At 44.5% G+C, this 12,253-nt stretch overlaps 1 protein-coding gene across 9 annotated transcripts in view; it reads right to left on the reverse strand.

Annotated features, from left to right (window-relative positions):
- Window positions 1-12,253, reverse strand: part of Emid1 (EMI domain containing 1) — a 57,434-nt gene that overhangs the window by 5,389 nt on the left and 39,792 nt on the right. For 3 of the 9 annotated variants that reach the window (XR_010039729.1, XR_010039730.1, XM_013141647.3), the window contains exons 14-15: window positions 7,023-7,067; window positions 879-963 (exon numbers count right to left, since the gene is read on the reverse strand). Coding sequence is in view for 6 of the 9 variants with exons in the window: in XM_013141647.3 (XP_012997101.2) it covers window positions 879-963; window positions 7,023-7,067 (130 nt within the window). In the remaining 3 variants the exon portion in view is untranslated. Of the gene's footprint in view, window positions 1-878; window positions 964-1,828; window positions 3,501-7,022; window positions 7,068-12,253 lie in introns of those variants that run through there. The other 6 variants (XM_023560710.2, XM_013141646.3, XM_013141649.3 and 3 more) reach the window with 3 other exon arrangements.

The raw sequence follows: 12,253 nt of genomic DNA on the forward strand, positions 1-12,253 counted from the left end.
GCTGGGCCGGGGAGCCAAGGGGAGTGAGGAGGTAGGTGCTGGGTGGCTTTAGAGCAAAAGCCTGGATGAGTTTCCACTGAGACCTCTGTCTCCCCTCCTAAGGTGGGGACAGGGCTTGTCTGGTTCCTCAAGTGACTAGCTAGGTGGGGAATCGTTAAGATGAATGCTGGAGTGAGTGTCTGGCTCTCCTGATCTCCTAAAGGGAACTGCAGGGCAGATTAAGAGGATCAAAGTGGAAGCTGTAAGGGGGATACTAAGGGCCAGGAGGGATTATGGGGAAAAAGGACCAGATCTGGTAGGTGGTGAATTACCCAGAGTCCCCTGTGGTCTGAGCCTGGTTCTGTCATACGGAGTCCCCTGTACTTCTGGAGTCTCTGTGACTGATTGTCTTATGGGCCTACAGGTTCTGTTACCTGGCACTGTCACCTCTGATTTCTTTAGTGCTGAAGACTGAATCTAGATCCATTACCCACACTCCTTCTGTGGCCTTGGGCTCTGACTCTATCACCCCAGAAGTCTGGCTCTGTCACCTACAATCCCTTGCTGATGTGGAGTTTGGTTTCCATTGTCCATAATTTCTTCTAAACTTGAAATCTGTCATCTCTGGTTTTGTGCAGGACAGGAAACTATATTACCCACAATGCCCAGGTCTGACCCCTGCAGTGGGGCTTGTGTTTCTAGGGCCCCCTTCACCTGTGCAGGAGATGACTGGTCACTGAAAAATGAGTAGTCTTGGCTTCTCAAGTCCACACCTGCTTGGGGCAGGCACTTTCTCCAGCCTCATGACTGGGCTCATGCCAGTTTTTTTCCCAGGAGAGCTTGGGGAAGACTGGCAGGCAGGGGCTGGGCTGTCTGTCCGTCTGTCTGTCTCTACTCACCATAGAGCCCAATCATTGTTTCCAAGATTAAAACCCTCTCAGCTAAAATCTTCAAAGCCTCGCGTAGTTGGTGCAACCCCTCCCCCTGTGGAGGAAAGAGACAGATGCAGCCGTGATGGGGGCAAGGGAGGGGGCCCTGCAAAGCCTGTTGGTGACCCATGCCCCACCCGGGACATGCACCTGCAGCCTGCACTACCTGCCACAGCCCAGGGCCCACGGACAGCCAGGACAAGACCAGGAGAGGACAGGAAGGGAACAAGGCAGGGGAAGCAATCCTTGAAGGCACCCTCAGAATGACATCTGATCCCAGCTGGCTGCAAATCCTGCTGTTCTGAGGCAGAGGGATGCCAATCAGCAGGGGCAGAATGGCTGTCCCAGAGCCTGCCTAGCCGCAGTGGAGCACACCCTGTCCTCTCATCTCTGTTGCTTAACACTAGCTGCTCTGCACGATTCCCACCACATCGCACTACTCTGTTTATTTCATTCTCTTTCAATTCACTTTTTGTCTTAAATTATCTCCTTTTTTTTTTTTTTTTTTTTTTTTTTTTTTTTTTGCGGTACCAGGGATCAAACTCATGACCTCATGCTTGCCAGGCAGGTGCTTATGCCATTGAACTAAATCCCCAGCCCCTAAATTATCACTTTAGCCACATCATAATTAACTATCAGTAAGATTAGGATAGTTGCTGATATTTCCATGCACACCAAAATGAATATAAATAAAAATTAAAAATGTTTGAGGGGCATTGCCCTCAGGAAATTGGTTCTTACAGTGCTGGCAAATCTAACTCAGGTGTGGTGGTACATGCCTATAATCCCAACACTTGGGAAGCTGAGGCAGGAGGACTACCAAGAGTTTGAGGCTACCCTGGGCTACACAGTGAGTTCAAGGTCAGCCTGAGCTACCCAACAAGACCTTGTCTCAAAAAACAAAACAAAACAAAACATCCTTCCCTCGCAAAAAAATCTGTGGCTGTGGTCCAGAACCCCTTCCCAAAAAGTGCTCAATCCTGTCAGGGCTCTGACACTCTGGCACATCCTGGTGCCCACCCTCAGAACTGTCCCCTAAGCAGTGTTGGTCTGCTCCTCTGCTTCTCAGGCCTGTCCCTCCCAGCCTTCACAGATGTAGCAGTGGCCTCAAAACTCTTTCTCTAGGGCTTCCTGGCTTTTAGGCTCCCCACCCTACAAGTGGAGGTAGTTACTGTCAGAGTCTTAAACAGCCAGTGAGCACGCTGACTTCCTCCCAGTCTGTCCTTTCCTTCTCCACGGAGCCTCAGCCCTTGCCACGCTTCCTCACTCCTTCCTCTTGCTCAGATGAAAAAAAAGTGATTTTTAGAATGCAGGTATCTCAGTTTCAGCAGAGCCCAGGATGAGAACTATGCCATTTCTGACAACATTAGTATTGTCTCTTGGAATCCTTTACTTGAACTGTATTAAGTAAAGGAATGTCTAACATGCACATTGTATAATTATAATCCAACTTTTTTTGGTCTTTTTTGAGGCAAGGATTTATTATATGGTTCAAGCTGACCGGGAACTCACTATGGAGCCCAGGGTGGCTTTGAACTCAGTGATCCTCCTGCCTCAGCCTCCCAAGCACTAGAATTAGAAGGACGTGCCATCACACTGTTTTATAATCCAACCTTTAAAGTAGCTGTTCTTCCTAAAAACATCTAATTAACTCAGAGACCTCCTAACATTTCCATTATGAGTAAGCTACTTCCTGGGGTTGTCCCTTATCCAGCTGTCATGTCACATCATATAGATTAGGCTATCCCCATGCCACCGTTGCGGCCATTTTCCAGGGTTACCAGGGGTTACAAGGGGTTGTCAATGCAACCCCTCTCTAAGTATCACAGGAACAGGATCTAAAAATGAGTGTCCTGCAAAATTGTCATTAAGCTATTCTTAGCACAGACAGTGGATAAACTGACACCTGAGCACCTTGATGGGCACTGCTTCCACAAGTGCTCCTACCAATTACTTCACCTGCACTGCATCTCACTGTGAAGAAATCAACATATCTAGATTAAGACATTCACTAAAAGACAAAGTCAGGCGTGCTTGTGCGTGCTTATAATTTAGCACTTGGAAGGCTGAGACAGGAGGATCACTGTGAGTTCAAGGCAAGCCTAGCCTATTTAGTGAACTCAAGGCAAGTTGGGATACAGTGAGATCTTGTTTCATAACAACAAAAAAATAACAACAAATAAGCAACTAAAAAAAGACAAAGTCAAAGCTGGGTATGATGGTGCACAACTATAATCTCAGCACTCTCAAAGGCTGAGTCAAGAGGATTGAGTTTGGGCCCCAGCCTGGATAATCTGAAGATTTAGTGACACACTATCACAAAATGAAAAAATGGAAGAAGAGCTGTGATGTAGCTTAAGGTGAGGCTCCGGATTCAATCTTCAGGACAGGGGGAAAAAAGGTCAAGAAAAGAAAAAAGAAGAAAAGGGCAGAAAGTTTATTTTAGACTAAAAGATAACAGAGACATGACAACCAAATGCAACAGGTCAACCTCAATCAGAGCGTGGATTTAAAAAACAGCTTTGGGGCCAGGGGTGTAGCTCAGTGGTAAAGCATGTGTTTACCATGAGGCTGTGGGTTTGATCCTCAACACTGTGAAAGTAAATAAATAAAAATAACTGGATAAATTAAAAGAACTTTCAAAGGCATTTAGGGGACAATTGGTAAAACTGACATGTAAGTTGGATTATATTAAGTGGCAGCAGGTTACTTAACTACTGTTAGTTACTTGATCATGGCAGTTGTATTGCAGTTATTTGGGAGAATATATATAGAGAGAGAGAGAAAGAGAGAGAGAGAATATATATATATAGTATATATATAAAAAGAGAGATGTATGCGGAATGTTAGGGAAGAGGTAGATGATATTTGCAGCTTTCTTTTAGATGAGTTTGAAAGATATACAAACATATAAAGAGAAAAACAGTATGTGTGCAAAATACTATTCATTGGTTTACGTAAAGGAGGAGCAGACGGAAGTCCATTGTATAAGCATTTTGGTACAGGGTATTTGAAAAACTTCAAAGTAAAAACCGAAAGGCAAGTATTAAAAAACAAAAAAACCCTCTCAGAAGGACGGCTTGCCGTGTGCACGGGTGATACCCCAGTCACCTTCCAGCCTGACCTGCATCTGTGCTCTGGATCTAAGTGTCCAGGGCCTGCTGGATACTCTCGCTGGGTCATAATACAGACATCCCACTTTTCCAGGGACAAAACTCAGTGTACTTGCTTCTCCTGGTTCTCTTTTACTATCTTAAGTCTTCCTGACAGCTCATTCCCCTTTGCAGCAAAAGCAGCACCCAAGTCTCTTAGCTCCATTGATACTGGTCTGTCCTTGCTGCCCCCACCCCCTGTTCCAGTCCCCTCAATCTCTCACAAAGATGACCAGATCAGTTGCCTACCAAGTCTCTTTCTGCTTCTTTCATGCTTCTCTCCTCTCCCAATCATTCTCCATGTGGCAATTAAAGAGCTATTTTGCAAACAAAAGTAACTAACTCACTTTCCTCAAGAATACTTCCATGATGAGCTGGGCGTGGTGGCTCACCCCTGAAATCCCAGCACTCGGAGGCTGAGGTGGGAGGATCGTTGTGAGTTTGAGACCAGCCTGGGCTACAAAGTGAGCTCAAGGCCAGCCTGAACTGCATAGTGAGACCCCATCTCAAAAAAGACACACACACACACACACACAAAAGAATACTTCCATGATTTCCCAGTACCTGCAGAACAAAATCCAAATTCCCTAATATGGCTTCTTAAATCCTAAGACTCTTTGGCATCTGTCTCTCTACTTTTCTGTCACACTGCTACTCCAAGTATTAGCAGCTTTTCAAATACCTGGGGTTCACTCTTGTCCCACGGTCTTTGCACATGGTATTCCCATTTCTGGTTATGCCCCTTTTAGGCCTAGATGGTCTCCTCCAGGAGGGTGCTACAGTGTGCTATCACAGCCAACTCAGTCTGCTGACTGTAGGTCTTCCTTCTCCTACCCCATGATGACCACTCTAAGGATGGGATGGTATATACATCCACAGTGCCAGTGGGGCCAAGTCTAGGCTTTGCCACAGATTTTCTCTGTAGAGTTGGGCCTCAATTTCTCTGTTTGAGTAAGTAATGAAGGCTTTAAACTACAGAGATAGAAGGCTCAGGCTAATCATTCAGCTCTGACCACTGGGTGTCACTGTTGAGCTACAGCCAAGCCGCGGCCGCTAAAAGCTGCCGCAAGGGGGCACTGGTGGGTGGAATGAACACCGGAGCCCTCAGAGACTCACCAGCACTGCCCCCCACATCCCATTCTGGGCTCCTAGCCTCAAAGCTTCATGCAGTTTCCAGCCCAGCAGGTCCCCTCCCCTAGCAGGCAGCAAGCAGGGGGAGAGGTGCAGAGGGATGAAGGGCAGGAAGGAGGACAAGCAGGAGTGGGGGCCCTGCTACTTCCTGGGTGGCCTGTCCCAGGGGTGGTCCTGTGTTCAAGAGCTGGTCTAGGTGGCCCAGGCATCCTGTCCCCTTGTCAGGGATCCCCATGGAGGTTGGGACTACACAGCCTAATTCTGCCTTGACCTCATCTCACCCACCTTGGGCTGGGTGAGAAACATGTTCCCAGCATGAAGGTCTCTTGAAGAGGAGAGTGAGGGATCTACCTGACCCCCCAGCTCAGCTCATGCCTACTCTGGAGGCCCTGGAGCCATAGTGGTGTTAGCAGGTGGACAGCAAACAGCTAAGAGAGGTAGCAGAGCCCCAGAAGTCATGGAGAGACATAGGGGAGGACTCGTCGTGCAGGATAGGGGGCTCCCACGGCTGTATCCATCACTGACCCCACAATCAGTAACCGAGAGGGCAGGCACTGGGGGCTGTCCACATCCTCACTAACTTGTGCCTGCCAGAAGTAGGTGTCCTGGCCAGACACCCTCCAAAAGAGCACGCTCAAGGTATTTCTCCTGTGGGGTGTCTATCCCTATTCTGTCCACTTTCCAAATGTTTCTTACGTCACTGGTTTCCAGGTCCCTGTATTGTGGAACTTTGGGACACAGTGTATTTGTCTAGGCTCCTGATCCTTCCCTCATGTATCTCCTGGAGGAGATTTTTAGGCCCTGAAATTCATTCACTATAATTATCTCCAATAATTGTACTGATTTTTAGGAGCCCACATGAATCATGGGATTTCTCAGTGTGTGGTTTCCAGGGCCCCATTCTTGTTCCTCTATGTCTCTTGTGTATGTGATCATTTCTAGGCACCCCATTTCCTATTCTTCATTGTTTCCTTTATACATAGTGGTATCTAGATTCCCTGATACCATAGTGGTGTTTTTGGGGTTTTTTTTTTTTTTTTTTTTGGTGCCAAGGATTGAACTCACAACCTCATGCTTGCCAGCAAGTGCTGTGCTACTGAGCTATATCCCTGGCCCTTCCATAGTTTTGCACGTGACAGTTTCTAGGCTTCCCTTGCCATTCATCATCATCCTACTTGTATCTAGAACCTCGTGTTATTTATAAGTCTTTGGGGTACAGTGGTATCAGGTCATCTGAACCATGTCAAACGTGTATATGATGGTGTCAAGGCCTCTCTTCCCAGACTTCCTAGATTTTTGTGTGTGTGTATGGTGGTATCTGGATTCCTAGTCCCTTTTGCTGTGGGGCCTCTGTACATCTCACTGTTTTTAGGCCTTCCTCCTATGTGCTTCATGGCTTTCCTAAGGTACCCTATCCTGTTGTTCCACGTTGACACTGTCTTCATGCTTTCCATTTTCCCTGACAGGGGAGCAGACGTCAAAGCCCTTATAGGAAGGCACGGTGGGGACAGGGGATGCAGTCTGGCCTGGGTCAACTCAAACCACCCAGTAGAAATAGACAGTCACCCTGGCCCTGAAAAGCACAGTGCAAAGGTACAGACAGACAAAGACAGATACAGAGAGCGGTGGGTCTGCTGACAGGGCTGGTCTTGCCCAGGAGTGACAGGATGAGGAGGGGGCTGGGGCAGAGAATTGCCAGGTGTCAGCAGGAGACCAGGCAGGAGAGTGGATGGGGCACTCCCACCCCTGGGACCTACTGGTGAGAGAATTCTCTCATGAGCACCCACGGTAGGAGAAGACAAGCGAAGGTCAGGGCTGGACCAGAGCTTACCCAGTGGCTCTTCTCACCAGGGTCTCCTTTGGGGCCGGGTTCTCCCTGCAAGGAGAGACAGGGACAGAAGTAAGGGAGGGAGGGAGAGGAGACAAAGAGAAAGATTGAGAGAACTACAGAGAGATGGGATAGGGAGGTAGTGCAGGGGTACAATGCTCGTCTAGCATCACACACACACACACACACACACACACAGAGAGAGAGAGAAGAGAGAGAAAGAGAGAGAGAGAGAGAGAGAGAGAGAGAGAGAGAGAGAGAGAAAGGAAAATAAAGAAGTCAGGTGTTGTGCATGCACTTGGAAGGCTGAGGCAGGAGGATCATTTCAAGTTCAAGACCAGCCTGGGTTACAAAGTGAGCTCAAGGCTGGCCTGAACTGCATAGCAAGAGCCTGTCTCAAAGAGATAAAACAAAACAAAACAACAAAACTAAGCCTCTAGGGGCTGGAGATTTTGATCACTGCCACAGTGCCGGTCAGGCAAGTGTGTGGTCCTGAGTTTGATTCTTGGTACCCCCTCCTCTGAAAAAAAAAACCAAAATCCAAAAACTAAGCCTCTAAAAGAGCAACATTATCAGCAGCTTAATTGTGCTAGATGAAAACTCAATATTCTTCAGAGGAAGTTCCCCCTCACCAAAGGGAGCTATTACATACAATTTTTCAAACACAGTTTGTACTAGTTAAATCTCCTCCCCCACCTTTTTTTTTTGTGCTTAGGAAGCCCATCTCTATAACAAAAACTGATATTTTGATAGGAAGAGTGACCTCACCTATTAGAAATGCAAAATTATGACATTTCCTGGTGTCTTGATATATACTTTTTTGTTGTTTGTTTGTTTATTAGACCGGGTCTCACTATGTAATAGTTCAGGCTGACCTTGAACTCACTGTGTAGCTGAGGTTAACCTCAAATTTGCAGTGATCCTCCTGCCTCAGGCTCCCAAATGCTGGGATTACAGGTGTGGGCCATTATGCCCAGCCACATAGGTTCTTCAGGACTGGAATTCCTGTAAACTCCCTATCCCAGAAGCTCAGGTTTTTCTAGAATCCATATCTGAGGGCAAGAACTGCTAAAGTAGAGCCAGTTCACAAAATCACGTTCCTTCTTAACTGAGTAGGCTTTTTGTTTGGCTTACTGTACTTTCTTTTTTGGAACTTAGGTCCTGGAATCAAAATTTAAAAAGAGCTACGGTATGCTAGAAGGGAGTCCCTTTGTGTATGAGTGGCAGTAAGAGCAGCCTGACCTCAAAAGATATTACAGGGAAGAAACCAGTTAGATTATAATTAGGGGGAGGAAAACCCCAAGATCCGCAGTGAATTCAGGCTGAGTCTTGGGAAGGATAAGGGAATGAAATTAGTCTGGAAATTGAGACGTAAGACTGGTTCAGTGTGAGTACAGGATATCTAAATATTCCTCAGTTAGATGCTTGTTTTTTTATTTTATTTTTATTTATTTATTTATTTATTTATTGTCTTTTATCGGTACCAGGGATCGAACTCACGACCACCTGCTTGCAAGGCAGTTGCTTATGCCACTGAGCTAAATCCCCAGCCCCTGTTTTTTTATTTTAAAGAAAAAAGAGATAAGCATAACAATGAAACCAAGTTTCAAAACAGGTTAGTAGGGCAGTTACAATAGTTGATACACTGTGTGTTGTCTTCCTAGTAGTTATTCAGAGTACACAGAGGAAGAATTGAACTCAGTGTATCTTCAACATATTATCCACATTGTCCATAGCAATAAAAAAATTACTAGACATGAAAAAAAATGTGTCCCATATTCAAGAGAAAAATCAGTCAATAGAAACAGATCCATAACTAACTCAGGTGTTATAATTAGCAGACAAGAAATTTAAAATAACTATGATGCGTATGTTAAAGAATCTACTGAAATTGATGCAATAGGTAAAGAGATACAGAATTTTGGGAGAAACGTGTAAACTGTAAATTAGAATTAAGTAGGAATTCTAGAAAAAAGGTTCATTGGATATGATTAACAGAAAATTATATACAACAAAAAACAATCAACTTGAAGATAGGCCAATAGAACAGTTCAAACTAAAACGTGGAAAGAAAAGGATTTTTAAAAAACTGGCCCGGGTGAAGTGGTGTACCACAGTACATGCCTGGCAGCATGAGGCCCTGAGTTCAAGCTCAGGCAGAAAGAAAAAATTAACAGTACCTCAACGACTCACGGGACATTATCAGGTAGAGTCCAAAAGGAGAGAAGAGAGAGCAGGAACAGATAACTCTCTTTTCTTTTTTGTTAATAGTGGGAAAGTTTCATATATACTAAAGGTAAGAAAAAACAGGCTCTGCAGAGAGAGTTTGGGCCAAGTACAAGTAGGAAAAGGGCAAAAAATAATTAAAAAATACACCCCACAATGTAGGCTGGGTTACCACAAGGCGACATGACAGCTGAAACAAAAACTTTTCCACTCAGGGTTGGGGATGTAGCTCACTGGCAGAGCACTTGTCTAGCATGCATGAGGACTTAGATTGCATTCTTGGTCAAAGAAAGAAAAAACAGGCTTGGTATGTGGCACACCAGTGCTTGAGAGGCTGAGGCAGGAGGATTGTTGCGAGTTTGAGGTCAGCCTAAACTATGTTGTGAGACCCTGTCTCAAAAAACAAGACAAAACAAAACAACAACAACACAAACAAGCAAGCAAGGAGGGAAAGAGGAAGGAAAGAAGTTTTACTATTGACCTATTTCTTTTTTCAAATTTTATTTATTTATAAGAGTAGGAAGAATTTATTGAGAGAAAGAAAGCTTCTGTCTAAGGGGAAAAAAAGAGGATCCAGAAAGTGGATTGGCTCTCAAATTTTATTTAAAAACAAAATAAACTTCCAGGTTCTGAGTCTGGCATGTTAAGAGTGTGTGAGTGTGTGTGTGTGTGTGTGTGTGTGTGTGTGTGTGTGTGTGTGTCTGTGTGTGTGTGTGTGTGTCTGTGTGTGAGTGTGTGTCTGTGTGTGTGTGTGTCTGTGTCTGTGTGTATGAGTGTGTGTGTGTGTCTGTGTGTGTGTGTGTGACTGGCTTACATCACCAAGACAAGGTGGTGGAGTGGAAAATTTCAGTGGACAGCTGCAGGCCTAAATAATTTGAACTGACATATTAGGAGTTTAGGAACTGCCACTCCATCCTGACAACTAAAACAGTGACAAAATGCAAAAATCAACAACTTGTAGTCAGAGAAGTGAGGCCAAGGCAAACTGCTAGCCCCAAACCTGGAGAGAGAGACAAGCGAATAGAGACAATCACCATTTAAAAGAGAGAAACTCCACAGAGTGGAAATCTCCACAGTTCTGAGATAGGAAAACCTAAAGCAAAATTGACAAATTTCTGAAGGTTCAATGAAGACAAGTTTGAGAGTTAAAAGTCCCAGAGAACCCAGTTATTCTCCACACACGCTACCATCTGCTCACAGAGAGTATCAGCGGTAAAGGCCATTGTGCTTCCAACAGAGAGAAAATGAGCCATTTTAAAATATGCTAGCGGGCCAGGGATTTAGCTCAGCGGTGTAAGCACCTGCCTGGCAAGCGTGAGGTTGTGAATTCAATCCTTGGTACAAACAAAACAAAATAAAACAGAATAAAAAAACTAGTATATGCTTCCCCCCTGCCCCTCAGGGATTGAACCCAGGGCCTTATCACTCAGCTACATCCTAAACAGGTTTTCTATTCTTTACTCTTTCTCTTTTTTTTCTTTTTGGAATTTTGAGACAGAGTCTCACCAAGTCGCCCACATTAGGTTCCAACTTGTGATTCTCCTGCTTCATCTTCCCAGAGTGCTGGCACTACTGATGTGCACCAACATACCTGACTCAGGACATTCTGTTCTTTTTTGTCTTTTTTTCCTTTTTATCAGTACCGGGGATCGAACTCACGACTGCCTACTTGTAAGGTAGGCGCTTATGCTGCTGAGCTAATCCCCAGCCCAACATTCTGTTCTTAGTAAGATTCGCTCTCAGGAGAAATTAATTTGCCTGAGCCAAAATGCTGGGGTTTTATTAGGGCCTAAAAAACCTAGAAGAAGGGAAATAATTCCTGTTTTCCCTAGCTTTCCATGAGGGAAAAATGAAATATCCACCCCCACCCCCTGAAACATAAAATCAGTGGGGGAAGAACAAAACCAAAACATGCAAGACACCCCCCTCCCCCTGCCATCACCACTAGTGAAGCTCATAGTTCAGGGCACAGCCTGACACACAAAATAATTATCACACAAGAGAGCACTTTTCTTCTCCCCACACCTTACCATGCATTACTATAGGTTTATTTATCGTAGTTCCTTTTACATAATATATCATGTCCATCTTTCAGTAAAGTTACAAGGCACAGTAAAAAGCAAAAACATAGTTTTGAATACTGAATAAACATCAAAACCAGACAGAAAGGGCAGTAATGTTAGCATTATCAGAACAGGATTTTATTTATTTATTTTTTGGTATTGGGGATTGAATTCACGAACTCACACTTGCCAGCAGGCACTTATGCCGCTGACCTAAACCCCCAGCCCAGGAATTTTTTAAATCTCTGATACTATGGGAAATCTTAATATACTAAGAGACTTAATAGAAAAAGTATACAACACACAAGAAGTGGCTGATTGTATAGAGAGTGATAGGAAGTTTAAAACATAAAAATAAGGCCAGGGATTTGGCTCAGTGGCATCAGCGCCTGCCTGGCAAGTGCAAGGTTGTGAGTTCAATCCCTGGTACCACACACACACACACACACACACAAACATAAAAATAAAGCGCTAGGAACCAGAGATGTTGTAACAGAAATGAAGAATGTCCTTTGATGGGCTCATTAGTAGGTTGGACATGGCTGAGGAAAAAACCTCTAAGCTTGGTAATAAGACAATAGAAATTTCCAAAACTGAACCACAAATAAATGGTGGCGGAGGAGGGGGGAGGAGAAAAGCAAGTTTAAGAATTGTAGGGCAACTACAAAAAGTATAAATACACAAATGGGAATACATGAAAGAGGGAAAACAATATAAACAATACCAGATGTAATGACAGAATTTTGCACAATAATGTCAGAAAAAAAAAAAAAAACAGACTTAGGAAGCTCAAAGAATATCGAGCAAGATGAATATGAAAAACACAAAGCAAAACAAAACAAAACCCTGATGGCAGACATATGCCATAATCAAACTGTAGAAAATAAAAGATAAAAATATTAAAAGGAGATACGGGGTGAGAACTCATTCCAGGCCCTTCCTGTC

This window comes from Cavia porcellus, unplaced genomic scaffold (genome assembly GCF_034190915.1).
Source record: "Cavia porcellus strain 051 isolate PalLab524CR breed Dunkin Hartley unplaced genomic scaffold, mCavPor4.1 scaffold_16, whole genome shotgun sequence".
NCBI classification, from domain to species: domain Eukaryota; kingdom Metazoa; phylum Chordata; class Mammalia; order Rodentia; family Caviidae; genus Cavia; species Cavia porcellus.